General features: G+C 43.2%; 1 protein-coding gene across 6 annotated transcripts in view; it reads left to right on the plus strand.

Moving 5' to 3' along the window:
- Window positions 1–27,381, plus strand: part of FGF13 (fibroblast growth factor 13) — a 330,099-nt gene that overhangs the window by 273,674 nt on the left and 29,044 nt on the right. For all 6 annotated transcript variants that reach the window (XM_032982736.2, XM_032982737.2, XM_042807307.1 and 3 more), the window contains one exon: window positions 1,220–1,323. In XM_032982736.2, coding sequence (XP_032838627.1) covers window positions 1,220–1,323 — 104 coding nt within the window. The remainder of the gene's footprint in view (window positions 1–1,219; window positions 1,324–27,381) is intronic.

The raw sequence follows: 27,381 nt of genomic DNA on the forward strand, positions 1-27,381 counted from the left end.
ATTAAATATGACCGTTTTGAGGTTGTCGGGCTGAAAAAGGAAATTAGAATGGGTCATAATTCTTAGCTTATACTTTTGAAAATAATAAAAGTATTTCAAATTCATAATTCAGTTTTAAATTGGCTTCAGACAGTGACCATAAATACCAAACTTCAGCCTGAAGCTGACCGGAGTTTTCCAGCCAAGTAATAAACCATTGGAAATAAGAACCAATTTGGCATTACTTCATCCTATCTCTGCATTTATACAACAGACTGGAAGGAGATGCTCTGGGTTATGATAACAGTTCTTGAAAATTTTCTTAACTCCCCTTTATTTTTATCCTATGTATTGAACACAGAGTACTGTATTCAACTCATTATTACTTGTGTTCAATTTTAACGTATCCATGAATCTAAGCTATGGCACAGCTTTGCTTTTTTTTTTTTTTTTTCTTTTTTAATTTGCCACTTTACAAACCGGAATCTTCATTTTTTGAAGAGTTGTTTCTCTGCTTATAAATGCTGCCACTATTAGCATGTGTACAAGCATAAACGCAAGCAGAACATTCGAAGCAGCTCAGTTTTGAAAGCACAGATTTAGGGCTTGATCTAAAGAATATGCTGTCACTTCATTTCATGTTGAAGTTATTTAACTCTGTTTTTTCAAACCCATTCTCCTCTCAGAAAGAGAAAATAAAAAAACCAATGAGTTTTGAGTGGAAACATTTTGAGATGTTAATGAAGGTTTTTAACTTTCCTGAATTTCAGCTTGTTCCTTCTTTTTGGTCAAAAATGTTTGCTGAATTTGATCTGCATTTGCAAAAAAAAAAAAAAAAAAGTTTCAATCATCTTGAAAAACTTTTTGTTTGGTTTTTTTTTTGATATTTTTTTTTGCACTTACTGTCAGAAAAAAAAAAATAAGTATTTTCAACTCTACTCAGCAGACCCTGGATTCTGCTTATGAGCAGGTAAGTCCTTTTAGCTCTCAGTACCTCCAATTCACCATCTTCAGAATGGGGGAATTACCTTGATACCTTCTGTAGATAATTTCTGAGCTATTGGTGGAAAATGCTATAGAAGAACATGATAGTAGCAGTATTGTTCTATAGCACCCACAGAAATTAATATATGCATGAATGGGCACTTTTTCTTTGGTTCTGGTAATTATGGTTTAATTCTCTATCTAATCTGCACGCTCTAAAGGATTAATTTTGCTCTCCATCTCCTTTTTCTCCTAGCTTTGTTTAACCTCATACCTGTGGGTTTACGAGTGGTGGCGATTCAGGGGGTTCAAACAAAATTGTATCTGGCAATGAACAGTGAAGGATACCTATATACATCAGTAAGTAAATATTTTTAATTTTGTTCTCACCGAAATGATGGTAAAAACTTAGTAAATAGATAATTTACTGATCCAAGGAGTCTGCTTATAACCTATAGACAATGAGATTTGACAGCAAATTCAGTATAGTGACGATAGTCTGTTTTAAGTTTACTCCTGTATTTCCATTGTGAATACATATGGATGCGCGGAATCAAACTGTGGTGCCTTTGAAGCAAACTAACAATCCCAAAATGTGAAATAAAAAACCCCCCACAACCAAAACCCCAAACAGCAGGATGCTCTCTCTTGGTCGCTGTGAACTGATTGGGATAATCAGTACGGGGTACAGAAGGAAAGGGGCAACTTTATGAATCACACGCATGCCTGAACACATTTTATATCTTCCCATATAATCTCTGTTATTGTTATTAAAAGGGATTAGAAAAAGTAATTTTTTTGGTTTGAACAGGATTTTCAAATAGAAATGGAATTAGGTGCCAAAATCCTAGGGCTTCAAGTTGCTGAGTGGGTGAAGAAATGTTTTATTAGCAGTTTTGGTGAAGAATGTCCGTTAATAATTTTCAGTGGCATTTCTTAAAAGAGCAAAGAGTGGTTTTATGAAAAAAAAAAAAGAAAAAAAGAAAAAAAAGGACATTTTTACAAATAAACCATATTTTAATTAAACACATTTAGTTGAACTATGTTCAGGAGTTTTAATTATAAAGTCTTAATAATCTTTCCCAAGGAGGAAAACAGTGGAAAATGTAATTTATTATCTACAAGAAACGATTCTTTTCTGTGGATGATTCCCTTAAGGTGCCTTTAATACTGATAACAATTAAGTAAACTTATTCAAATCTCTCGTTTGTTTTGCAATGCTGACAGCTGGGACAAGGGGCAGCTTTGCATATTTTTCCTCGTCTATCTGCCAGAGCAAACGCAAATTAGAACTGGGTATGCTGGGGGACAAAGCAAAATTTCAGTGAACGGCATCGAACCCTGCTTTTGTTTTCACTATGGCTATTTGCTCAGTGCGGTTAATCCGCAGCTCTGTTTGCAGGGCTGTAGCCACACAGCCAGATCGTGCAAATCCCGTGTAGTCACAGTCCCGTGGCTGCGCAGTGTCATTTACATTAGAACTGCAAATGTACCTTCGCCCCGTGCGTTTCCATTTCCATCAGCACCCTCACCTGCCCCTCGCCGGGCGCCCTGCGCTGGGTTGAGTAGGTCAGCTCTTTCACTGCGTACAGTTCTGGAAGAATCAGATATATTTTTGCAAAGATGCAGAAAATGGGATGGAAATTGATTCTGCCACTCTTAACCTACAACGGAGCAGTAACTTTTCATTGTGAGACATAACCCTGAAGTCAAAGGGACCGCTGAGAGAATGAAGTATCACTTCTCGTATCCTTCAGTATGAGGAGGAGGAGCAGAATATAATCCTTTTTTAGTTTAAATCCAGTTTTTAGTTTGATGGGTATCTAGGCATATGAGGCAGAGCTCAGAGATTCATTTCAGTTGTGATTTTTGATATTTGCATTGATTAAGGATAGTTATTCATGTGGTCTCATATGTTATCACAAATAGTGTCTTCCTTGAATCATTTAGTATCTGTGAATTTAATTGCTTATGCCATTGTAAAGTTATCTGGTGGCACCCCTCCATTTTCCCCTTGCTAATAATGGTCATTTTTCTTTCTTTATTAGGCAGCTATATATTCTTACATTTATTCTTTTACTCTTCTTGAACTCGATGGGCTTGGCAAACCTTAAACAGACTTCTGTCATATTGTTGTGTCCCAAATTATTATTTTTAACTCCTCTTCAGAAAGACGGGTGTCCATTTAATGTTGATCTACTTTACCAAAGAAAGTTCCCACCCAGCTTCTCAATGATCTTGGGTTTGTCACTTAACCTGCTATGCAAAAAGGTTGTCAGAATTACAGTTTCAGCACCATTTTTTAAGCATTTCTAGCACATCTTTTGCTGATAATGGTCCTTTCAGCAAGGGATAGAGTCTGACAGTCTGATCCACGGGAAATTAGCTTTATATTTTGGGCTGGATTCTTGGTAGATGTAAATGAGTCCCAAGAGAGCTCAGCTGATTTATATCAGCTGAACACTCACCTGTTCACGAGATGCCAACGGGGAGCCCGGGTAACAGATCAGCTCAAGTAAATGACATCCATCTACACATCCTGAGGGTTTCCAAGCCCTTACAGGGATGTGTTCCTGAACAGGGTTTGTCAGGATCAGACAGATGGTAACATGGGATTGATCAGGAGCAAAAGCCGCACAAAACACTGCCAAATTCCTGAAGCCAGAATGTAGGGAAAAATAGAAATGTACTTAAATTGTAGATAACTATAACAGGTAGTTGCAGCATTTCCAGAGAGAAATGAAATTAGCATTGATGATGCAATGTAATAAGGAGTGAGAATGTTGTGGTCTGTGTCAGGATAACTTGCTTTCGGTTTTATTGCGACTCTAGTGCTTCAGTCGTGCTAGTGTCTGTGCAGAACCCTTTCTTTCAGATTCCATTGCTGAAGGTTATAGATTCATTTAGTAAATGGTTTGAGAAACACCCTACTGAAGTGCCAGCCCTGTTCCTCACCCTGTGCTACTGTCTGAGACTTTCACCAGATTGTGCCTCTTAGCCTGCAACTCTTCCAAAACACTGTACCTGATAAAGAGGCCATTAAGTCCACGGCAATTACCCCACAGGTAAATAAGATATCTGGCTTACAGGAGGATAAATGGAGGCTCAGGTAAGTGCTTTCCTACACTTGCGTAGGAGAGCACATTAGGGGTAACACACCAGGTGTCCCATTTCCATGCATCCTGCACTAAATTGCAATATTAAATCGAAGTTCCCTTTCATTTCAGTGGCCATGATGAATTCGTGTGTTTTGTTCCTTATGGTATATTATTTTTAGGCTTAGCCTCTGCCGAAACAAAATTGTCTTAGTTGATTCTGGGTGTCCAGCATATGTAGAAAATATGTCCTAGCCACAATCCATTACAGTTGTCGGCAGATGGAGAATATCTGTGGATCTGGTTTGCTAATTTGTTGAGCTCTGGCTTTGGCCTTGCCTCTTGCTCCCTAGCAGTCTGCCAGGAAGGGGATGGGGATCTGACCTCGGAGGTAGTCGGCAGTGTGGTTTGCTTCTGATCCAGTGACTGTACTCAAGAATGAGGTGAATTTGCTCCATGAGGGGGTCAGTGATGTATAATAAATCTGCAGAGAACAGATATGTATAGTTGGCTGCCAGAGTTTATAGATAGTTTGCGGCATCTGTCAGAGCAAAAATAAGATCTTTAATGTAATGATAAAAGCTCCTCAGGGAGGAGGCAGCAACTCAGCTAAGCAAAAAAAAAAAAAAAAAAAAAGAAAAAGAGTTAAAATAAATATATAATTATCTACATTTGTTATAGAAACACATTAAAAGTCCTGGACTGCAGGGGAGGGAAGCTACCTTGGTCCTCCCCGCAGCCTGTTGTGCTGCTGCTGCCTACCCTGCTCTGAGCACCCCGTGCCTCCTCTCCACACCGGCTGGAAAACGCATCTTCATATCACAGGAGAACGCCACATTTGAAAGGGTTTTTTTCTGTAGCCAGTTTCCTACCGAAGTCGATGGGATCTGTGTGACCTCACAGTTTTATTTGGAGGGACCTTGTCAGGAGCTATCTGAAGCCGTAGCTCTTCCTGCTGTTTGATGCTTGGAACATCCATTTGAAAGGAAACCACAGAGTTTGATTCATCCCTTCTTACACCAGTGTCATGCTGCTGCAAGATGACTTAACCAGTGTTATGGCACTGCCATCTTACATAACCACATAATGAATCATGACCTTTTGTATTTTAGGGTGGCTTTTATTGTATCTTATTTTTCTTTCTATGAACGACCACATCTTTCAGATGACCACCATATATGCTACACTTGAGTTTTTCAGGTTTCATACCCTATGAATTCCTTGTGTTCTTTTGTTGTCTTGAACAAAAGAGTGAAAATATTTTAAGGATCTGTTTGTCAGACATGTAGTCCTAGAGCTATTGCTTTCTCATTAGAGTGATTTTGATGTGACAGAGGAGGCTCACGGTGATACAGAGCAGAAGCTGAGTGAAGTTCATTAAAGGAAAGGCATGTATGTAGGTGAAGAGAATTGGGTGTACTGCTTGAATTCTACATGAGCTGAAACATAACCCAAAATACATCAAATCTAAAAAAACCAGCCTGAGAACATCTAGCCGTGTGTTTTCCATGAGCCATCACGTCAGATTTTTTAAAATCATTTAATGACTGTCAGTGAAATGCATATTTCTCCTACAGAACATTTCAGCCCGTGTAATTGTGTGCTTGTTTGTCCTGGATACATTGTCAGAAACAGTAAAATGAAATACGTGCTGCTCATTGCATCCTTCTGGCCGGTCTCGAGCCACACAACTCAGTCTGTAAAAGAGCGTTTGTATTCCATCTCTTGTCTTGGTCTGGGTTCCTGTGATTTGCCAAAGCATTTGATTTAATAGTGTCCTATGTGACTAAGCTTACAGCTTCTCCCAGGTTGGATAGAGCCATTGTCGAAGACTAGTCCTTTGCCCTGACCATAATGTGATAGGACCCAGTCTGTCCCTCCCTCCTGCAGCCTTTCAACTCATTGATTGGAAATTCAGGGCATTCAGCCTTTTGTAGGATGGGTATTAGGAGGTATGCTACATGGCAGAGTTGTTTATGCTTGCTTTGTTAGCTATTCTAAGAAGTCCAATATTTTTGAGTTAATAGAGCTGCTGTACGTGGCTTAATTTTGCTGTTCCTTGTCTGATGCACTCAGTACAGGGTTAGCATGGGTTTAAGGAGCACTTTGATATAATACCCTGTACAGAATTTACCTAAGAGATAATATATAATTTACCCTAAGAGAGCATTCAGCTAACATTGTCCTCTGTATGTAAAATAGATTGTCATATATAAGTTTGGTACCTGCACAGAAAGTAAATATTGTATGAAGCGTGCACGTTGATTATAGCCAAGAGAACTGAAATGTGATTAAATTCTCAGAGTGATTCAAAAATTGGTTTTGGTGAGTTGGAGAGAAGGGAAGTTTGTGCATATTTTAATACTGAGCAGTGCAGTAGAGACCTGATGTAGCTGATGGGAATGGCTGGGGCATTTATAATGAATTACTGGCAAAGAGCATTTTTCCACCTCAGGGAAACAGCACAAACCAAGAGATAGGGGAAATAATCAAAAACTTCATCTAGTTAAATTTGCATGTCGGTATAAGTCACTTTTTACCATGAATGCTCAAGTGCAGACTATACCTTAACATAGTTCATTCTCCTCCATGGTAGGGTCTTAGATACAGCTGCAGCACATTTTTCTTTTCATCCACACCACCTTTCTCTGTGCTGGATAAACGTGCAACATCCTCACGGTGAGGAGGGCTGCTCTGGCCCTCCCACAACCCGGCGGCGTGCTGACAGCCCCGACTGCTCCCCCAGCCCCACAGCAGAGGTGGGAGAGGGGCAGGCGGGGTGTGGGATCACCGCTGGGACAGGAACGTGCTCTGGGGGAGGGGTTCCCAGGCATTGTAGAACCAGCCCGAACTGATAAATGTTTTCTGACACCTTCAACCACGGACACTGCTCTGAATTATGCCAGCAGCTAAGCTCAGCAGATGTAAACAGTTGTGCTTTGGTTCAGGCTCACAGCAGTGTTGCAGCACAGAGGTGGGTGCTGGCAAGGGAGAAGCGTGGTCCGTGCTCAGGCTCTGCTCGCAGGCTCAGCCCATTACCAGGGAATCCTCTGAGTTTTGGGGGTTAGTCGTGAGCTGTAGTCTGCAGTGTAGCTGCAGAGCCCGCAGCTCACGGACTTGTCTCCCACTTGCTGAGGGGACCAGCAGCCTGTGGCTGAGCTGCTGTGCCCGTCTGGCCCCGCTCCGTGGTGTGGGACATTCGGGGGGGTCAGGTCCCTGGGGAAGCGGGGCGGTTTCCTGCAGCAGATCTTCCTTAGTGAGATGTGTGCTGGTCTGTCTCAACACTGCATGCTTTCGCCAAGCGGTGGGGCAGAGAGATGGGTGCTGTTCCGTTCAGGTGCTTGTCTCTGCTGGGATCAATGTGATTCCAGATTTCAGGAGACAGACTGCCTGCTGTCTCCAGCAGCGAGGTGGCGAGGGCATCACCCTCCTGCAGGAGAATTATTAGGAGATTCAGCAAGCTGAATGTCTTGGAGCTATTATGCTGCTTTTCTGTACAAGTCATCCCCCAGGCATCTGAAATCCACAGAGGTACCGCTGTCCATCCATCCCTCACTGCAGGCGGTGGGAGCTGAAGCTACTCAGCACCTTCAAAGATGAGCCTTCATAAGAGGAGCCCAAGCATGAGAAAGTGATGCTTCAGGACTGTGCCCTGCACAGATCCTGGCAGACCTGCAGTTAGATAGATGTCTGTGCAATGGTTTCCTAACCGAGTGGCTGTTAAAAATCAGTAGTGAGATTGCTGTTTGTGCAAGAACAGTTTCAATGTTCTATGAAATAAATAATATACATGTGAAGTAGATAAAAGACTAAAAGTGCATCCACTCTCCTATTTAGTCATTTGCTAATCAATGCCAAGGTCCTTGGGTGAAAAGACAGAAAATCATTATAAGCTCAGACTTCAGATGTTGCTCAGAGCAGAAGTTTGGGACTCAGCAAGCTCAGAAATGTGTCTGAAACGGCAGTGTAACTCATAAGGCCCGGCTTTTCAGTCTGTTGCACTTCTCACTGGGGTCACAGTCACACAAAACCAGCATGATGCCAAAAAAAAAAGCCTTGGCAGAATTTGGAGCCGGACCCAAGTTTGATAGCTTGGCACTTGGATCACACACCGCTTGCTTCCAGCATCGTGTTTCAGCCCCGCGCCAGCAAACAAAGCATATTGAGTTCCAGGACTTCCAGGCTACTCACAACTCTCCACCGTCACGTTGCAAAACATGTTTGGCAAGAGTTGTAAGCAGATAAGGACTTGAGCAGACGGCATGAGTTGCAAAGTGCGAGAATAAGAGCATTGCCAGGTTCTCGGCGTGTTCAGTTGGGATTGTACATTCAGATCGCCAAACAACGGATTACGTTGCTATGATTCAGCAGAGCCAATGAGAAATGTGCCGTTTTTCTCTCCTAAATTTGGTGTGGGTGCTACGTGTTATGACCGGTGGCGTAGGTGCCCGTGGGGTGATATGTGTGCCTGCTCCCTGTAGGGCTGGGCTCTTTTGCAGTTTGATGGGAAAATACATAGATTAGTATTTATGTGGATGTTTGAGTTGGTTTTGTTTTGTTTTGTTTTTCCTGATATGTATGAAATATCTTCAAGATCAGAGCAAGATAACTTTCCAAACTTACCCTGTTTTTTTTTAGAATGTGGCTTAATTAAAAGAAAATGCCATGATGAAACCTCAGCTTCTTCCCTATGCTCGCCTTTCCTTCTAGAAAGCTGTCTGCCTTCCCTACTTCTGCCCAGAAGGGCTTCCCCTCCCTCTCGTGCTGCAGGTTGAGCTAATGAGCAGCTCTTGTCACAGTGACTCAGCAGCACTTCTGCCTCGTTACACTCTCTCTGTAACCTGCCGACGAGATGGCTCACCCCGACGGCGCTCGCAGCCTGCCGCTGGCTGTGAATGCCCATGTGAAGATGCACGTCTAAACAAGGAGGCTGGAGCAATCCAAGACAGTCTCCAGGGACTCCCCAAACCAACAGGAGTGGGTTGGTACTGGAAAACAAACTCAGAACTTGAGCAGAAGCTAACCCATGATGACACTGAAATACAAGGATTCATCACGTTCATTAAGTCTACAGAAAGTGTTTTCCACACAGCACAACAGTCAGCTGGGGAACTCATTGTAATGCGATACTGAAGATGCCATAATTTTTGTGGGTTCAAGTATCATTTAGGTAGAATCTTGAAAGAAAAATGCTGCAGAATACAATGACATCATGTTTGGATTAGAACTGTCCTGAAATCATAGCTCACCAGAGGCTGGGGAAGTGTGCTGGGAGAATAGTGGGATAAAATTCCCTTTTTCTTATACTCTCTCCTAGGCACTTGCAGTTAGCCAAAACCAAGCCAACGACTTGAGGAAGATGTGCCCTCACCGGTCAGTCCTGTTGCTGCATCTTTTTGGTGTTTTCTTTATGAGTTAGTTTTCAGGAGGCTGTTGCTGCTCTGATGAGAAATACCTGAAAGGGTTAGTTAAGACTGGTTAAGGATATGCAGGAGAAAAAATGGTTGTGGTGAGAGTGTGGGCCTGGGGTGAGAATGGGCTGCAGGAAAAGCTGAACGAGGAGAAGGAAGTGTGCCTTTTTCCTGTGCCTGTTGTTGTGTGTGCCTGTTGCTGCAGGGCAGGACCTGGGGCTTTGGCTGTTGCAGCAGTGCTAGGACAAACAAAATTTGGCAGCTCCTATGCTAAAAGTAAGTAAAGAGCAGTTCAGTTCCCCAGAATGACTATTCCATCAGTCCAGGCTGGCGTCATCAACAGACCTGTTTTGTGGGGGGTATTCAGAGTGGCTTTATTAAACACGTTTTTGTGTCTTTTTATCTTCATGTAGCCCTGCAGTTGCGATAGTGCTAAGAAGAAGTGAATGCAGTTCTGTTCCTACTTGGCAGCCTCAAGGGAAATGTTTACTGCTTTCTGGCTGCTTACATCCTTGCAAGCCCACTGAAAGCATCCTTTTCCTGGCAGAACTTTTATTGCGAGTGATGAGGTGCAAAAACTGAGTATCCAGCTTGATTGTAAAAGTTCACATTTTATTTGCAGTGTTGTCAGTCAAAAAGCATCTTTTTGAAAAGTCTACTAGGCAAAACTGATGGAGAGTCAGTGGACAAGAAAAAGGAGTCATTATCCCCAAGATTTATGGTTGCTTCTGGGAACTGCAGCACAACTGAAGAGGGTTTCCAAAAGGAACTCTGTTCCTTCAGTCACAGAGAACCCAAATGCCATCTTCTTGGCATGACTTCTCAGTACTGAAACCAGAGACACCTGTATGAGTCTTAGAAAGCAGGATAAACATGGTGTGTGGTACAGAAGCTAGTCAGGGCCAGAGGAAACAGAAAAATCATCATATTTAGATTATGCCCTTGAAGCCTTGGTTTCAGAAACTAACTTTTCCATATAAAATCTAATTCTTAGAGGTAGACCTGCTGAATTCCTGGATGGAAAATCTGAAAAGGGCTTGGGAAAGAAAACGAGTCTGTTGAATGAAATTGTGTCGAGAAACTTGCATTTCCGTACTGAACTGCTTTCATTAGGCAATCTAGGATTAACAGAAGAATCCAAAATTTAGAATGGATTAGGAAGTCTTTGGATATAGTGCCAATATAGTAGCTTTTACCAGCAGATTGGATGGTTTAAATAATTGAACAGATAAGACCTTTCATATTTTGCATTCTGTGGATGCTATAGGTGCTATCATATTGTTTTTCATTTTTATAATTTTTCTCAAACGGCGCTGAATATTGAGCGGTATGGTTCTTCTAAAATTAAATCCACTGGGGAGCTAAGCAAAACAGGCATGATAACTGGTGAAGTACAGTTCTGTTTATTTAAAGCCTCAGGAGGTATCTAAAAATCATAGAGAGCTAATTTCAGAAGCACAGCACAAGAGAATGTCTACTTTATAATGCAGTCTTCCCCTTTCCTTACTCTGATAACAATGAATGCACATTAATGAGGGAGTCAATTCAGACTCTCCATCCTCATCCCCAGAGCATTTTCAGATGTAAAAAAATCCTATGAGATAGCCGTGTTCTTCCTGAACCCAAGTGTTGGTGGGATCTTGCATCTGAGCTGGTTGGGTATGGTCAAGCCTCAAAGGACTTGTGAGGGCATGTTTTCTCAAGCGACAACTCCAGAACTAATGTTTTAACAAAATGAGTCTAGCAAACTGAAGAGAGTGGGCTGTTCCTCGCCCTGCCAGTACTTGCAGCCTCCATCTAATCTGGAAGACCTACTGTATTTTTTAAATGAGGATGTCTCATGGAGCAGGTACACAAATTAGAAGCGGAGTTTCATAAATATGAAGTTTTCCGTTCAGGGTTTAGGCAAAAGTTCACATCAATTCTCATTCCGTTCTCGTTATTTCACACCAGTGTGCTCAGATCTAGAGGAGCATCTGCTGCCAGCTGAGCCATATTGACACTGACAGAAGGTACAATAAGCTCAGAGTAAATAAGTGAATGATCTGAAACAGAACAAAAAGCCAAAGAAATTCTAATAAGTGGAATAGACACAGTTCGAAGTGCAGATCTCTTCCCTTCACACGATGAACTAAGAGTTTCATGGGCTTGATACTGCAAACCCTTTCTCGTGTAAGTAATCCTCACTCAAGCAAGCAGTTTCACTGTCTGCCAGAGGAAGAATTAATTTATCTGAGTAAGTTTTTCAGGATCTAGACAAGACAGCCATTGATTTGCAATATGAAATTTCTGCGTGATTACAAAACAAACAGAGCATTTAGGAGGCCAGTGAAGCTTACTGACTAAAATAAGTCCCTGTTTGCCTGGAGAGAGGTCCCAAGGTCTGGCTGGAGTGGTCATCAGGAGTGGGGAGAGCAGCAGACCTCAGTGCTGGAGGCCCAGAGGGTTTGTTCGGCGTGATGGGCAAGACCTGAGAGCTTGGCTTGGAGCCTTCTCTGGAACTGAATGCTCGGGGCTTCATTTTGAGCCATTCAGTAGCTGGACCGGTGCTTTCCTAGGAAATAGTTCAACAAACGCAGATCAGGGCGTTGTGTTGTTCACAAATAATCCCTCTCTTCAAATGCCTTGCACTTTTAGATATTTGCTTTTAGGACTTAAAATTTTCTGGCAGACCCGTGTGGAGATCCCTAGTTCTCCAGGTGCAGGGGAGCATTAGCAGCAGGCTCTTCCCGCAGAGCTATCCCGGCACCAGGAGCGTTGTGAGAAGGTTCACCAGTCAGTGCAGCGTGCTTTCTTCTGACACTTTTCAGTGGAAGGCAGTGCATGCCTGGTGTCACGGATGAGCAAGGATGACTGAGTTTCTGTTACCACCATTGGGCGTCAGGAAACTGGAGCCAACTCCACTCACCTATTTTTGAAAATCTTGACTTTAATTTATGCTTTAGCTGCCTCTGTGTGAAACAAAGATCTAATGTGTATTCTAGACACTGAGACCGGGAGCTTGCTCCATGGGCAGTAGAGTTCAGCACAGACTTCCTTAGGCTTTTTCTCGGGGAAATTATTGCAGCTGTGATAAAAAAGACCTGAAAGAGCTTTATGCAGTTTGTTGACTTCTACCACATTAGTTAATTGTTTCCCAAATTTGAATTTCTAATCAGTGAGATGTCAAAAAACACCTGTACTCTCTAAGTGTTGCAGTAACAGTTTATATTTCCTTTAATTATGCTTGTAGGAACAATACCAGAATGGCAGGCATTTTTTAGAAATAACTTGTAGCTCTTACAACTGAACTATAAATAGTATTTTTCTTCACAAAATTATGTCCAGCAGCGGTGGCAGGGAGAGCGTATTCCCCACTCATCAGGCAAGAGTCATTGCACTGATGATATATCTTCCTGAGCAGCATTGATTTGATAGCACTAAAAGCATGTGTTTAGGCACCACCTCTATCACAGAGCCCAGGCAGTGCTATGTTTAGAGGCTGTACAGTAATTTCCCCACGGCGAATCCCTGAAGATCTTGAAATTTTCAGCTGAGAAAGAGGCAGTCTCAATCTGCAAGTGGCTTGGGAATACCTGTACTAAGGAAACCAACCTCCTTTTGTGCTGCTGAGATGATGAGTACAGTCACCTTGGTTTGGCTGTGAATCATCTGATGAAGCTTCATTTGCTACCCAACGGCAAACCCTCTGCACTTACAGCCCTTCATTTTATTATCACAGCAATGACAGTAAAAGAAGACAAGTGATTTTTTTTTCTCTCATTTAATAACAGGCTTTCTATTGTTGAGCTGTTTTGTTTTCCTCTGGCTCTGACAGTCTTCTAAACAGCAGTTGCTTCTCTTATGAAACAATTGGAGTTAATGTGGGTAATTGTGATAGTTATGGCCTTTACTTTTTGATATAGCAATTATCTAATCTGTACTTTTTTACTGAGTCAAGCAATGTTGGTAAAATTGTCATTAGACTGATCTCTCAGGAGACTCTTTGCTACAGTAAGGCCAAATCAGAACATCTACTCTTTCTCAAAACAAACACTGAGTAACCTAGAATTGAAAGTGTCTTGTGTCTCGGACTCACGCAGGTTGCACCTTTTGCATACCCACATCACTGTGTCAGCTGCAGCAAGGTCACACACATCATGAAGAGAAGAGTTTAGTCCTTTGACTGCTGCTTTGGCATTTTTAAGGCTCTGTCGGTAGAGTGTCTTGCGAGGTCATGTAGCTTTTAAACCGGAACCAAAGCACTTCAAGCTGGAGGTAGAAGTTTCCATTTCTGTAGGGCAACAATAGATACAGGGGATACGTAAATAGCCCAAATTACTCTTATAAGTAGAGTTTTGTAAGCTTATATTGATTACTTCAAAAAAGGATAAATATATTTTCCTTACATCTTCCTGAAAAGTGGGTTCACAAAGCTACAGAAAATTTCATTCCTCTCTCATCTTCAAGGTCCTGAAAGCCTGATAAAATTTTATTTTCTTGGAAAAATCCTTCTGAAATAATATTTTTGCATCACTACTAAACTGATGCTACAACCATTTAGTTTCCTAATATAAAGCAACATATTTGTTATACAGAAGATATGGATATAAAACAGTGTATAGGAAGTAAATAGAGATGGACAGCACCCAAACCTTTAGGCAGAGTTGTAGAGCTCTGTGTAGTTATATACTGGAACCTGGAATAAAACTTCAGCTGAGATTTGGAGCGCGTGGTAGGGAAGCTTCCAACAAGCAAACAGTAGAAATAGAGATGTGCCAGAACTCAGGGCTTTTCTCCTAGACTTTGTCTCTCCAAATGTAAAACTTTTGACTCAGGCCCAACCTGGATTTAAGACAGCTTACTTGTTTTGTTTTGTTTTGTTTTGTTTTGTTTTGTTTTGTTTTTCTTTTCCTTTTTCAAATAGAAATCGCCACAAAGCTAGCTCTGGGTTTTAACTTCATAGCATGAATTTAATTTCAGTTCATGGTTTATTTGTCCTTACTGACTCGTTCAACTCTTCCTCAACACTTTCTACTGGTGCAGAGATATTAGGCTGTTGTGCCCATTGGTAAGGAGGTAATCATGCCCCCTGAGACTTATTGCATCATCTCTGAAAGGCTGGGTGTGAATAATGCTTTACTAGGGCTAGTTAGAAGATGAAAATTCTGCTTGAAAAGTTACATGCATGCAGGCCAACAGTCACCTGATAATCCTTGAAGGTTTCTTCCAGTCCATCACATATGAGAAGCTACCATACCTGTTCAGTAGATATTCTTATGAGAAGGATGGTCTTATGATCAGGCTGTATTTGTTAATTGGGATACTAAGAGTAAATAATTGTATTTCTGCCTAGAATACCCAAGTTTTTTATGACTTACAGTCACAGGGATCATTCACGCTCACATCCAGAATCCATCAACCTCATTCCAGGGCTATAACCTTGCCTGCCAAGTCCCACCAAGGGTTTGTTTTTATGGTCAAGTAATAAATGGTAAGGGATTGCAGCCGAAATAGTGATGGTCAGACACTCAGCAGTCACCGTAGCCCTCTTATAATACCATCAGCGCTGGGAAGGGCCCCTGATTAGAGCATTGTCCTTGGTCACTGCTTCAGAGCACGCTGCTGCTGCAGGAAGGGTTGCACTGGGATGTGCAAATAGCCAGCTGGAACCATTAAAGGGAGCACGTGGAATGGCACACTTCAAACGGTCCTGGTACACACCTCTCCAAGCTTTTATTTTGCACACCTTGCTTTCTCTCCTAACAAGTCACATCGGCATTTATCACTATTCATGTCACTCCGTCGCTTACGAAGTGTTTTATCAGTACATGGCACTGCGTGACATGGTGTATTACAGCAAGCACAGCGCAAAGAGCACTGTACCGAGTGGTGGTTCAGCTCAGAAGAGCTCATTCCGTTTCTCAGTTTGGATGCCATATACCCAGTGTTTGGCCAGCCCCCTCCCTGACCCCTGATTTCAGGTGGCAGGCTGCACGGGCCACTGCGCCGGCTGATGCCGAGGAGGCTGTGGCCACGGGGTGTAGGCTGCTCTAATCTGTGCCTGTTCCTTAGGCAGGCATTGCTGCGGAGGAGGGTGAGGTGGGATACAACCAAAATGCACGGCCACCCGTAGTGGTGAAAGGTTCACGCTGAGTCCTGGTGGCCTGACCTTTTCTCACAAAGGCTCCCGATGAAGGAAGCTTCAGTATCTTTAGCCTCTTCTCCAAACTGATAAAATAGCTGTATACAGGTTTCCGTTATGCATAATGTGCAAACAGCTCAGAAATTGGCTTGCATCAAAATCTGAGATCTCAACAGCTCAGGCATTATTGAAAAAGAAGGTGGGGAAAGATCTGGGATTAAGCTGGGAACTAAATGTTGCAGCTAGGCAATCTTCTCTGTGCTGAGCCAAAGCAAGCCCCAAATGTCCGTGGGCCGACTCTGTTCTCATGCACTTAAGTCCACATAGGTCTTGTAGGAGAGAGAGAGAAACTGGTTAAAAATAGCTGAACTCTTCCTGTTCGGTTTGGTTGCATCCTGGGGAAAGGATAAGAGCAGTAGTAATACTTTAATGTCTCCTGCTTTTTAAATCTCTGAACATGAATCACTGAGACCACAGTATGCAGGAGGATGAAATGCTAGTGCTGGGCCAAGCTATGGTCCGACAGTGTCAAAGCCATTGCTAACTCCAGCGAGGTCAGGTTTTCACACTGACATTTTCATTTTCAAGGCTGTGTTTATAAGCTTTTGGAAGGAGATGAGGCATGCCATTCTCACCAGCTCCTTTCTTCTACCCCTTGATCTCCTTGTCTTTCTGTGAATCTCTGTGAGCCTGTCACACAGACTAGGGAAGCAACCACTCAAAAATCCTATTACTCTTCAAGCTGACCTTTTCCTGGATGATATTATGATCCCTTTGTCCTTAGTGGGCTCGTGGTATCACTCTTTGCAAAAACCTTGACATGCAAACGTGTGGTCAGTTCAAAGTACAGTCTTCTAAGCCTGGAAAAAAAAAGAAAATACCTCTAAGGGCCCAGTAATGGATGCACAGCAGAACTGTTACCGCGGTGGGGTAAGAAACCTCTCCCAAGATCTTGGCTATTCTGCAGTGATTTTCCCACCCTGCCTGTGTACATTACAGTGGATGAAAGCAAATTAAGGAACTGAGTCCATCCCTCCACCTGCATCTGTGTACCTGGCACAGACAAGAAGACTGGTTGGGATCGAGCACGTAGGGATGTTTGGAGACCCACGTCCAGTGCTCCACACTGTCGGTGCAAAGAGGATAGGTACTAGCTGAAAACCTACAGATATTTTTGTGCCTTATTAAAATTGCGCCTGTTTCATTTGGTTGTTAAGGCTTCTCTGTTACTTCAACTGACTCTCCTCTAAACTCTGTATAATAATTCTGGGAAGATTTGACTGGCATCAAGCACTGGATATTTACATTTCAGAAATTATTGTTTTTATTTTGTTGGTGGGGTTGATGGTAGGACCTCAAGGACATCTGGTGGGATGTAAATTTAGATTCACTTGTTCATATGCTTTTCTTAATTATGCAGTTTGCCTATGAAAGTACTTCATAAGAAAAATCTTGGAGACACTATCTGGAGAATACAACATTTGAGTCACAATGAATCCTGTTACAAACAGACGATTTATCATGACTTTTTTACTGCAGCACAACAGTGAACTGTATTTTGTAGGGCCTTGGAGGGTGCATGTATTTAATAATTGGTGTAGAAGGAAATTGTAGATGATTTAGAAACCATGTTGTCTCAAAAGTTGTGGTTTTATTTAAGCACAGATAACAGCCAGTTAAAAAACTTTCACATCCTCTTTTCATCTTTTATTTTCTTTATTTCTTATTTCTTTTTCCCTGAAAGTTAATATAGCTACTGCAACATAACATCAGATTGTTGAAAAGCAAATAAGGTGTTTGGGAGAATTTTATTTAAATTATTTTCTTTACAAAATTTTTCAGAGAAAAGTGCATCAGAACAATGTTGCCTTGTTTCCTTAGGTGTATATACTGTGTTTGTATGCCTGCTTGGTCATTTTATGATATACCTGTCTCCACTGTTAATATTAAAATACATTAACCAGTTCTGACAAAATATAACAGATTGAGTGCAGTTTTCAGAGCTATTACATTCCTGCAATTTTCATGAAATAAGGCAGCTAGGTAAGGAAGAAAGAGCTGACCTGCTCATGGCCAGAAAGTAAAATACGTTGCAGCATAGCTCGGCTCTTATCAAACCCAGGGGAGGCAGGAATGCCCTCAGGTTGGGAACCATCAACACTTATGCTTTACTAGACACTGGAGAATCCAACTGCTTAACCCAGCCCCTGGGAAGCGAGCCTCCCTTCAAGTGCCTGCTTGTGAAAATGCCAGTTTTTAAGGCCCAGCCTTGTAGCTGTTAGGGCTGTTGGTTATCTCCGGTGTATCAGATGCGGCTGAGGATATAACCAGCAGCAGTGTCCTTAGGGCAGCCACGGTGCTGCAGTTTCTCGTGGGAAGAAGAGTCAGAGTCAGAGAAACCTTGTTGAAATACTGAGTTTGTCCAGAGGCCAGGAGTGCAGTAAATCGCTGTTCTTGGCTACGTCACCTACTGTACAACAATATTTAATAAGCAATCTGCATCCAGCAAGCTGATCTATTTGGAAGTTGTTCACTCCTCTGGCTGTGTGGCGTGCCAGAGCTCTACTTGCCTGTATTGTTGTTCGTGATGGATAAAGGTAGCAAAAAAACAGGGTTAAGGCAATGTCTATAATCAAAGATTGTAAGCACATGTTAGTAATATTCTCCATTACTGCAAAGGCTAAGTGCCAGTCATAAGCAAACATTTGTTGTAAGACAGGTGAGGATTTTAATCATAAAAGGATTTATGAGTCAAATTGTGTGCTTTATCTTCCTAGCTGTGGCCCTGGTCCTACAAGCAGAGAGCTGATAGGACAGCATCGACCTGAAGCATTTCTGTTTCTAGAATTGGAAACTGGGAAAGCGTGTATTTCTGTCTGTGCTTGTGTGTATTTTAAATGCTTAGCTTCTCCTTTAAACGCAGCAGATCAAAGTACCGTAGTTCTTTGTAAAAGGAAAGACATTCTCATTAATTTTCATGCCCCCACGTGTAGTTTATTGCATTATACTGAAATATCTCACCTGAGAAGCCTTTTCATAATGCAGTATGTTGCAGAATGAAAAACTAGAACCATTTACCCCATGTATATTTTGTCTTTCAGGGATTTGGATGGTACCACTAGTCTGTTGGTTGTAGCAAGTGTTTCTTTGCTAACCTGGGTGCACTAATGTAATTCACCAACGTGCACAAACACAATTTCTTTAGCGCTGTCTTTGGGTGCCAGGGGACACGTGTCTGCTCTAAAAATCCTCCAACAGAAATTCGGTATCTTCATCTGCCCTCTCCAGCACCCTTGCTGGTATGCTCAACACCTGCCTCATTTGGAAAATGCCTCCAAGTTTAGATGCTCAGCAGAGTGCCTGGAGGTTAAGTAAATTCAACTATAAAAGTAGTAGGTTACATTTAAGTGTTGGGGATGTCTATTAAAGACATACTGTATCTTCAGTCCTTGATGCTTTACCTCTGCCCCGCTGCTCTTTTCCGTTTAGATCCAAGCACGTAAGTGTTTCAGCAGCTCAGTGAGCCTCAGGCTATCACAGCATCGTGGCAAAGTGATGGTGGTGCCTGGCATCTGAGCTGTGCTGGGAGCATTAGGAAATGCAAATTTGCTGCCGAGCTGGTGGGCAGACGTCCCCCCAACCAGGTGACACGTCTAAGCCACCACCAGGCAGCAGAGTTCATGCTGAAATGCCGTCTGGGGCTGACCAAGGTGCAGAATTTAGGTTTCCCATCAGATGGGTAAGTTTCCATCCATCTTGGCTAGTGCCAGCCAGGATCAGGAGTGTGTTTGCTTGAAGAGCAGCAGTGCGGATTTCCAGAAGTTTTGCATTCCAAAAGGCTGGCGTGGGCACCGAGTGTCCAAGACACTTGTGTGTGTCCTTGTTCCTGTAGCCCAGGACTCCTGCTATGTGCATGAGTTCAGCAGATCAGTAAACACTGATCTCCTGGTTGTCACTGTGCAACTGTTCGGGTTCCCTGTCCCACCCCAGGGAGCTGCCAGACCTCCAGGCAGAGCCCAGGCAGCCTCAACACCCTGACACCCCAGAACCCCCACTCTTTTACCCTCGGGTGCTTTTTAAGCTAGTGCTCTTCTGGGTTGGGCATCAGTAATTCTCCACACAGCTTTTATCTGGGTAAGAGACTGAAAAAATCCATCTGCTGTTCGTTACTGTCATTGACCAGTCAGCAACACAAACGTGTCTGTCTGCTGACAGTGCTCTTCCCTGAGATGATAAAAGACAATCTAATTCAGGGTAGGGCAGGGTTTATTAACAGAAATCATTATTGATGAAAAAGAGGAGATTAGCTAAGAGAGAATTCTAACCTGCACAGCCTCATCTTATCTTTTAGTCTCTTTTTCCTTGTTATTTTCTGCTCCAAGAGTAAAAACTTTAATATAAGCCCTACATTTTTGCATGCATGCATATTCAGGGTTGTAAACGAAAGGAGAGTGACAGTTTTGCATTTAGTAACTTCACACCCACACACCTCTCTTCTTTCTGATGCTGACACTTCAGCCTTTGAAACAGCTCCCAAGAGCAGTCCTCACACGCAGACAAGTGAGATCTAAAGAGGGAACCTGGATCTGCTACTGTTTGCACATGGCACCTGGAAAGGGCTTTGAAGAAGGGCACTTTTCTAGATAAGTGGCTCAGAAATTGTTTCTCATTAACTCGGGAGAAAGCCTAAAGCCAGTTTAAAGAAGAGACTAAGTGTGTGAAGTTGTCTAAGGGCTTGTTAAGACTGGGGAGAGAAGCTAAAATCCTGTACCAGCAAAATCAAAGGTGTGCTGGTCTCTCCGCCCGCCCACGGGACAGGACACTGGCTTGGGTGGGACTCCAGGCAGGTTTTCAGATCACAGGGGCTCCTGCTGGCTTTTGCCTACCAGCTTTCATGGGCGTGAGGTGAATTTGTGGGTGCAGGCTGCCCTGGATCACCCCGCATCCTTAGCAGCGGGGCAGAAAGCCGGTGTGGCTGTTGGTTATACCCCAGCCCCATCTCTGGCGTGGTCCCCACCTTGCAAGGGGGAGCAGAGGCACCATTACCGCCTCCCAAGCACACGCTGGTTCCTCTCCCAGGTTGGTACCTGACTGCGCTTGATTTTCCCTGACTTCAGTGGCTCCCTCTTCTCCTCTTAGGGCATCTTTTTATAAACAGCTTAACTGACTTCTCTTTTCCTTTCTTCCTGTCACTTCCCCTCTTCACATCTACTTTTCTCAATATTTTATTTATTACCTCTCTCTTCCCCCCGTGCCAAAATTATTACATCCCTCTTTTTGCCAGCAGAGAGGGCATATTTCCTTCCCATTGCCCCCTCCCTCCTCTTCCCAGAATGATTGCAGGCCTGGTTCAAAGCTTGCTGGAGCCAATTGCAAGTGTGTGACTATGAAAATAACAAAATACATTTCACATTTTGGAAGAAAAGGAGTGGTTTGAGAACCTGTTTCTTCTCCCACTTGCTTCAGAGGACACCTTGGCTTGGAGGGGCTTTTCTTTTCCAAACACTCTGCTCAAAATAGACATTTATTACAAAGAAAGTAATTTTCAATTTGAAGTGGGAGTGGCAGGCATACATATTCAACTCAAGTCATATATATTTTCAGTAATTTAAAATTACCATAGCTAGGAAGCCTGTGAGGTGTAAGCCCTAATGATCCTTAGCCATTCACAGCAGAGCACACAGTTTCATGAGCTCTGTTTAAATCAGCGTCGGTGTGTGTTTGCCCCTGGGAAATAACAGTCCGTTTCTCCCAGGTAAAAGGATGTGCTTGAATTGCCTTTGCAAACCTTTGGATGAACTGCTTAGGAATGTGATCATCTGTGAAAAAGAAGCTGTATCATTTAAGCACCATCATTTTTATTTGAAAGTCTGCTTGTTAAAAAAAAAAAATGAGTAAAAATGGGCAAAAAGTGTGCTGCTTGCTAGCAAAGGTATATGAGCTTTCAAAGTCTGACTGGGGCTTGGGCATTATTAGGTTTGTTATTTTCTTCAAGGGGGCAAAAAAAGGAGTCATGGAAAAATCCACTGATAAAAATAAGGCTGGAAACTGAGCAGAGAATTACCAAAGGGGATAGCTAGTGTGAGAGAGGGGAGAGAGAGGAGGAATTAATAAAGCAGCAGAAATAGGGAAAGAAAGCAAGCAGAATAATATAAAATATGATATAGGGCAAGTATATTACAGATAGACAGGCATCCATCACATCTGAGATTGGGTTATTCTTAACTGTGCAAAGTATTAATTTAGAGTTTTTTTCACATAGAAAATTACTCAGGGAAAAAGAAGTGTTGGGAGAGAATGAATTAGTAGTGGGGAAAGTATACGTACTGGAAGTCAAACCCGTTGACACAGAGTCATGAGTGAGTGCACCAGGTGAATGCTGACATTAGTAATGAGGACTAAATAGGGCCATGTTTCCTAACTTCTTTCTTCACAGGTTTAAAACATTCAATAATTTCCCTCAGAGGAAATAAATTTTCTCCAGAAAATGTGTATTTTCTCTGTGCGCACATGTATGTATTTTTCCCTCTGGTCTGCAATGCGATGTTACACAGGAAGTTTTAAACCATTTTTTACACCAGTCTGGGGCAGGAAGACCATGGCATAGTTTTCTCCCACCAAAGAAACTTGCAAATCCTTTGTCTGATTTTTCAGTAACAAATCCATTTGTTTACCTGAAATGAGTTATTCTTTTTGAACGAGGGAGTTCTCCTTTTTAATGCAACACCAGTAGGGTGTGAGTTTAGTGGCAGAATTGTTGAAAAAAGACATGTGCAAAATTCTTTGCAGCTCTACAGGAGAGCCAAAGAGGGAGTCTTTGAACTCTCAGCGGGGTTTTGTCACTTGTTCATCCTCCGCTCTCTCCCGGAGCTGCTGCTGTATGTGTAGGTCCCAGAGGCAGCATTGGTCCAGGGGGCTAGTTTGGAGGGTGAGGGCATTGCACCAGGCAGCTGCACTCACCGCGGTGCCTCCCCTGCAACAGGAGGGCTGGGGTGCTGCCTCTGAGTCAAACACAGCCCTGCAACACAGGTACTCATTACTTATTTATTTGCAAAATCATTTAATCCACCCCTTGTGAAGCAGCGCTCGTGTTTCTGAGTGAGGGCCTGGAGGTTAAACAAGAGCGACTGGGAAGGGCTCGCGTCGAGCAGCACGGGCAGCGACTGCTCTGTCTGTGTGCAGGCATCACTCTGTGTGTGCAGGCATCACTTTGTGTGTGCAGGCATCACTGTGTGTGTGCAGGCATCACTTTGTGTGTGCAGGTATCACTCTGTGTGTGCAGGTATCACTTTGTGTGTGCAGGCATCGTTTGTGTGTGCAGGCATCACTTTGTGTGTGCAGGCATCACTGTGTGTGTGCAGGCATCACTTCGTGTGTGCCCACATCTCATGTGTGCAGGCATCTCGTGTGTGCAGGCATCTCAATTGCCCTCCCGGCATGCACGATCCTTCTGACAGGCTGAGGATAGCTCTCACCATCACAAGTAACAGCCCCGTGAACGTGAGTCTTGGCACCTCCAAAAGGCAGAAGTTACTCTTTAATAACCCCTTTATGCTAGAAAACTGCTAGCAGAGTGCCTGGGCACTCTGGAAATAGATGAGTTACAAAACATCAGGGTCTGCTAACATCCCAGCAGCTATCACTGAACATGCTGATGGCAGAAGATTTTCAGTATAGTTCATCCTGCTTGATTTTTTTTTTCCTACCAAGTTAAACAAAGGTGTTCCCTAAAGTTTCCAACCTCACTTTGGCTGTAGGAGTAATGGCAGATAGTTTGGGAGTGTGTTTTTGTGAAGAGATGCACACTTTTCAGATTTTCTTTGACTTGAGGATGATTTGAAGGTACATGTTGAAATTTTCCAGAAAGTTTTGCATGGAGCTTGACACCAAGGAGGAAAGTATCAGCATGAGTGGAAAACATTTAAGATTGTCAAAGTGGTGTGAAATATGAGAGTAGAGGGTTAGCACAGAGACTGTTTCCTCCAACCTAAATTAGGTACGCAATCAAGCCTTCCCCTTGAACCAAGTTGCACTTGATGATAAGGCTCCATTTATAACTGTTTTACAAAGGGTTGGTCGATGATAGCTGAGGATTTTGGCTTTTTCAGTGATTTTTGCCTCAGCATTTGTAGCTTGTGATACAAAAGTTTTAAAAACTTCTGGAAAATTGCTCTTCTTTTTGATCCATTGGGAGGGGGCAGCCACAGAGCCAAGTGCCCCGATGCTGCTGTCAGCTCGTGCTGCCCCAAACTGCCCAAGATCAGCTTCTCCTTGGCTAAACCTTGCAATGAAGGCAGGTGCTGTATCTCCAAGACTGCAGCCTGGTTTCTGGAGCTCTGTCCGCCCAGGCCCTCCGGCCCTGCCAAGGAGAAGAGATGATATAAGGAGGCAGAAGCAGACAGGCCCAGGGCTTGTGTAGAATTGTGTGGGCTTGTGCGGGTCTGTGTTGCTGCCAGTGTGGGTGAGATCCCCTCGGTCCTTGGCACAACCACACAAATGATGATCCAGCAGCTTGTAGGCGTAATGCTACTTTCAGAGCCCAAAGTCCTACTGTCTGACCGATGGTCTGACCTATTGAGCTATAGGAGTCTAGCCCTTAAATCAAGGACGACAAAGATGTAGTTAGATTCAATACAGATTTTTAAGTGCTTTTTGTTCTGTCTGTTTTTATGAGACTTTAAAATACTTTTCATCTCCCTACTAGAATTACTTTTCCATATCAACTGATGAGTTTACCCGAATCTGTGCTTTTTGTACCCAGAGATGGATTTTCTGAGTCACCATTGCCCAGGATGTGAGTTGTCCAAGCTCTGTCCTTATCTCCCTTTCAGGAAATGGTGTGGAACCTGCAACATCTTATCAGAGACTTGATTTTGTGAAAGCAGCAGTTGCTTTTGTGCCTTCTCAAAAGTGGGGTCCAAGTACCGGGGTTAAGAAAAAACATTGCATTAGCATTTCTCAGCTGGATGTGAGTGCTCAGAGAAACCCAGCGTTCATTACAGCCCTATATTAATTCTTGTTACATAGCAGTGTGTTTAGCATTGCAGTATTAGCACTGGCGGATGTTAAATCAGCTCATTGCTAGCTAAAGAAGGTGGTAATTTAATAGTGGTGATTTGCTCATTAAACGAGGCAACATATTTTTTCCCTTTAAATTCTGTCTCATTCTTGTTTGTTGCAGTTTGTGTTCGGCTGTTCATTCAGCCCATTTGCTCCGTAGTAACAATCGCTCTCGAGATGGATTCCCATTCCCATTCAAACTTTTACCTGAGCTTTACGTTTCGTATAACCATTCCCAAGAAGGAATAAATTGCATTTCTGTTGCAGGGAAGAATGTAAGGAGGTTGCTGTTGCTTGAACCAGAACAAGCATCAACATCATGGCTTGGTGGTCCCTGGAGTGGTGGTGTTGACTCAGGTCTATTTGAGGTCTCACTTGCTATGAGAACTGATTTTGACACTAGACATTGCTTCCTGCATATGGTTTGCACCTAATAGTAACCTTACTCACCTATTTGAGGCAGAAGAATGAGATGCAGCTGGAGGAAGGTCTTACATCATGACCAGACAACATGGGGGTGGTCAGGGCTGCTCACTGGTTTAATCAATCTGGGATCAGATGTGGTGTCACAGGAAAGGTGCCATGAACAGGATCTACCAAGGGTGATTTTTATTTGCTTCAGCTGCAGCCAGCAGACAAGGTATTTTTAGGCCCTGCTTAGGGTGACCGTCACGAAAGACAAAGAGCTCTTGAAGTCTATCTCATGGACATGTTGCTGTCTGGCTCTTGGGAGCAGGGGGAGCGGCAGATGGGGTGAGGGCCAACTTCCCTCTCCCTTTTACAGAATTTCACAGGAAGGATTTTAAAATGCTGATAGTGGATTCATTGTACTTGTACCCAGAAAGCCACCTGGATGGTAGCGCTTCTCCTCCAATCTCATCTCAGTCATTGTACAAAATAAATTACTGTCAGTCTGCGGTACGTCTGCGCTTGGTGCATTCAGACCTCTGAATATTGATAACACGCGACTGATCTTACAGTGTAATAAATGAACAGTTAATGTGAGGCCAGAACAAAATTGTCTTTCCAGATCTCAGTTCTGACCAAAAGATCTTAGTCTTAAATACCCAGAGAGTCCCTTAGGCATTGAATTTGGTACAGCCTTGTGCTGGGCCTTGGAGAGCTGGACAGTTTACATAGGGAAGGCAGAGAACAGAAGATACCAGCCCTGTTTTGCAGCATGGGAGAGGATGCACAAGGGGGAGAAGGCTGAGGTGATGCTGCAGTTGGTGATGGCTGGGACACAGTGAGGCATCCTGAGGGTGCTGGGTTCCCCACCGTGTTCTGCCTTTGCAGAGCAACCTTGGAAACAGCGTGGTCCACTTAGCACTAAATCATTCTTTATTAAAAACAACATATGCTTATCGGGCATTTAATTTTCTGTCTCACTGCTTCTGAATATGTTGTTGTGGTTACAGTAACCAGTTGTGCACTTTCCTGAACCATTAGCTGGTAAAAGCATTTTCTTTTTATGTCAAGAAGTGATAAGGGCTAAGTTACAACCTCCCTGGAAGTGTTTTCGTGTGGGAAAAAGTCTCCTGCATATCAGACAATATACTTGCTCTTCCAGGTCAGTCTCTCTATAAGTAATTCTGTAAATCTGTCCTTTTTATCCCTGGTGACAATCAGAAGTGGCTCCATTTCTGTACATTGAGCCTCTGGACACATCTTGCACCCTCCTGCTGATGCGCTGTGGGTGGGACTAAGATACCCAGGACAAGCTCATCTGGGAAACTGCCGTATGAGTTAAGTTTTTGATTTTTCTTACCAAGATGGATTTTTGCAGTGAAAAAGTTAATCAAGTGCTGGAGATCTTCCTTACAATTGAGTTACCGTAGTTACTGCAAATCTCCCACTTTGCTATAAAAAGAACCGCTCCACTCTTAACCAGGGAATGTGCTCTAAGTGCATAAGGGGCAACATTTCAAACTTGCTGGGATTTGAACATCATCGGTAGAGATCATTAAATAAAGCAGATGTTTTCCATCTGACAGTCATCCAAGGACAGTGGTTAGAGCCTTTAATGGAACTTAATGAGACACTTACCAGTCCATTTCCTACTGCTCCTGGCTTTTACTTACAGCATCATCCCGTCCGCCTGCAGCATCTTGCAGGCAGAGCTGTGAAGGTCACTAAGCCTGTCTGAACATGGCAGTGGTTTGAGCCTGACTCCCGCACACCGTAGCATTCCCACACAGGGTTAAAAGGGTCTTCTCCCCTCAGTATAGTTCTTCTGACCTGCAATAACATTTTCTCTGCAAAGTCCTTGAAATATCTGGATAGCTGGTGCTGTCCTCAGCGCAACAGAGCAGCGTCCCTTGCTGTCAGTGAAAGGAGACCTTTAGCAATCAGCTTCCCACCTCAGGCTCCTCTGGGGGTGGAAATGCTGGGAGCAGAGTTGGGATCCATCCCACGCCAGCGCAGAGGATGCAGAGGTAGATGGCAAAGCCAGGAAGCAGCACTGGGAGCAATCCCCATGTGGGAGCTGGCCGGCAGAAGGGGGCCGGGTTATTTGAGTTGGGGTGGGGGGCAGTGCCACTATAATCAATCCTGTCAGTACTGGGGCTGAAAATGAGTCAGGCAGAGGGAGGAGGGGGTTTCTCAGGTTCTCCACAGGTTCAGTTGCATGTTAAGTAGAAAGGCAATGAAACAAAAAGGAAAATTTTGTGCAGACTTTTGGCAAAGATGCCTGTTCTTGAGTTCATCATAGCTTTGGGGTCATTGAAAA

The sequence above is a fragment of the Tyto alba genome, unplaced genomic scaffold (genome assembly GCF_018691265.1).
Source record: "Tyto alba isolate M040663 unplaced genomic scaffold, T.alba_DEE_v4.0 Super-Scaffold_5, whole genome shotgun sequence".
In the NCBI taxonomy this organism is placed as follows: domain Eukaryota; kingdom Metazoa; phylum Chordata; class Aves; order Strigiformes; family Tytonidae; genus Tyto; species Tyto alba.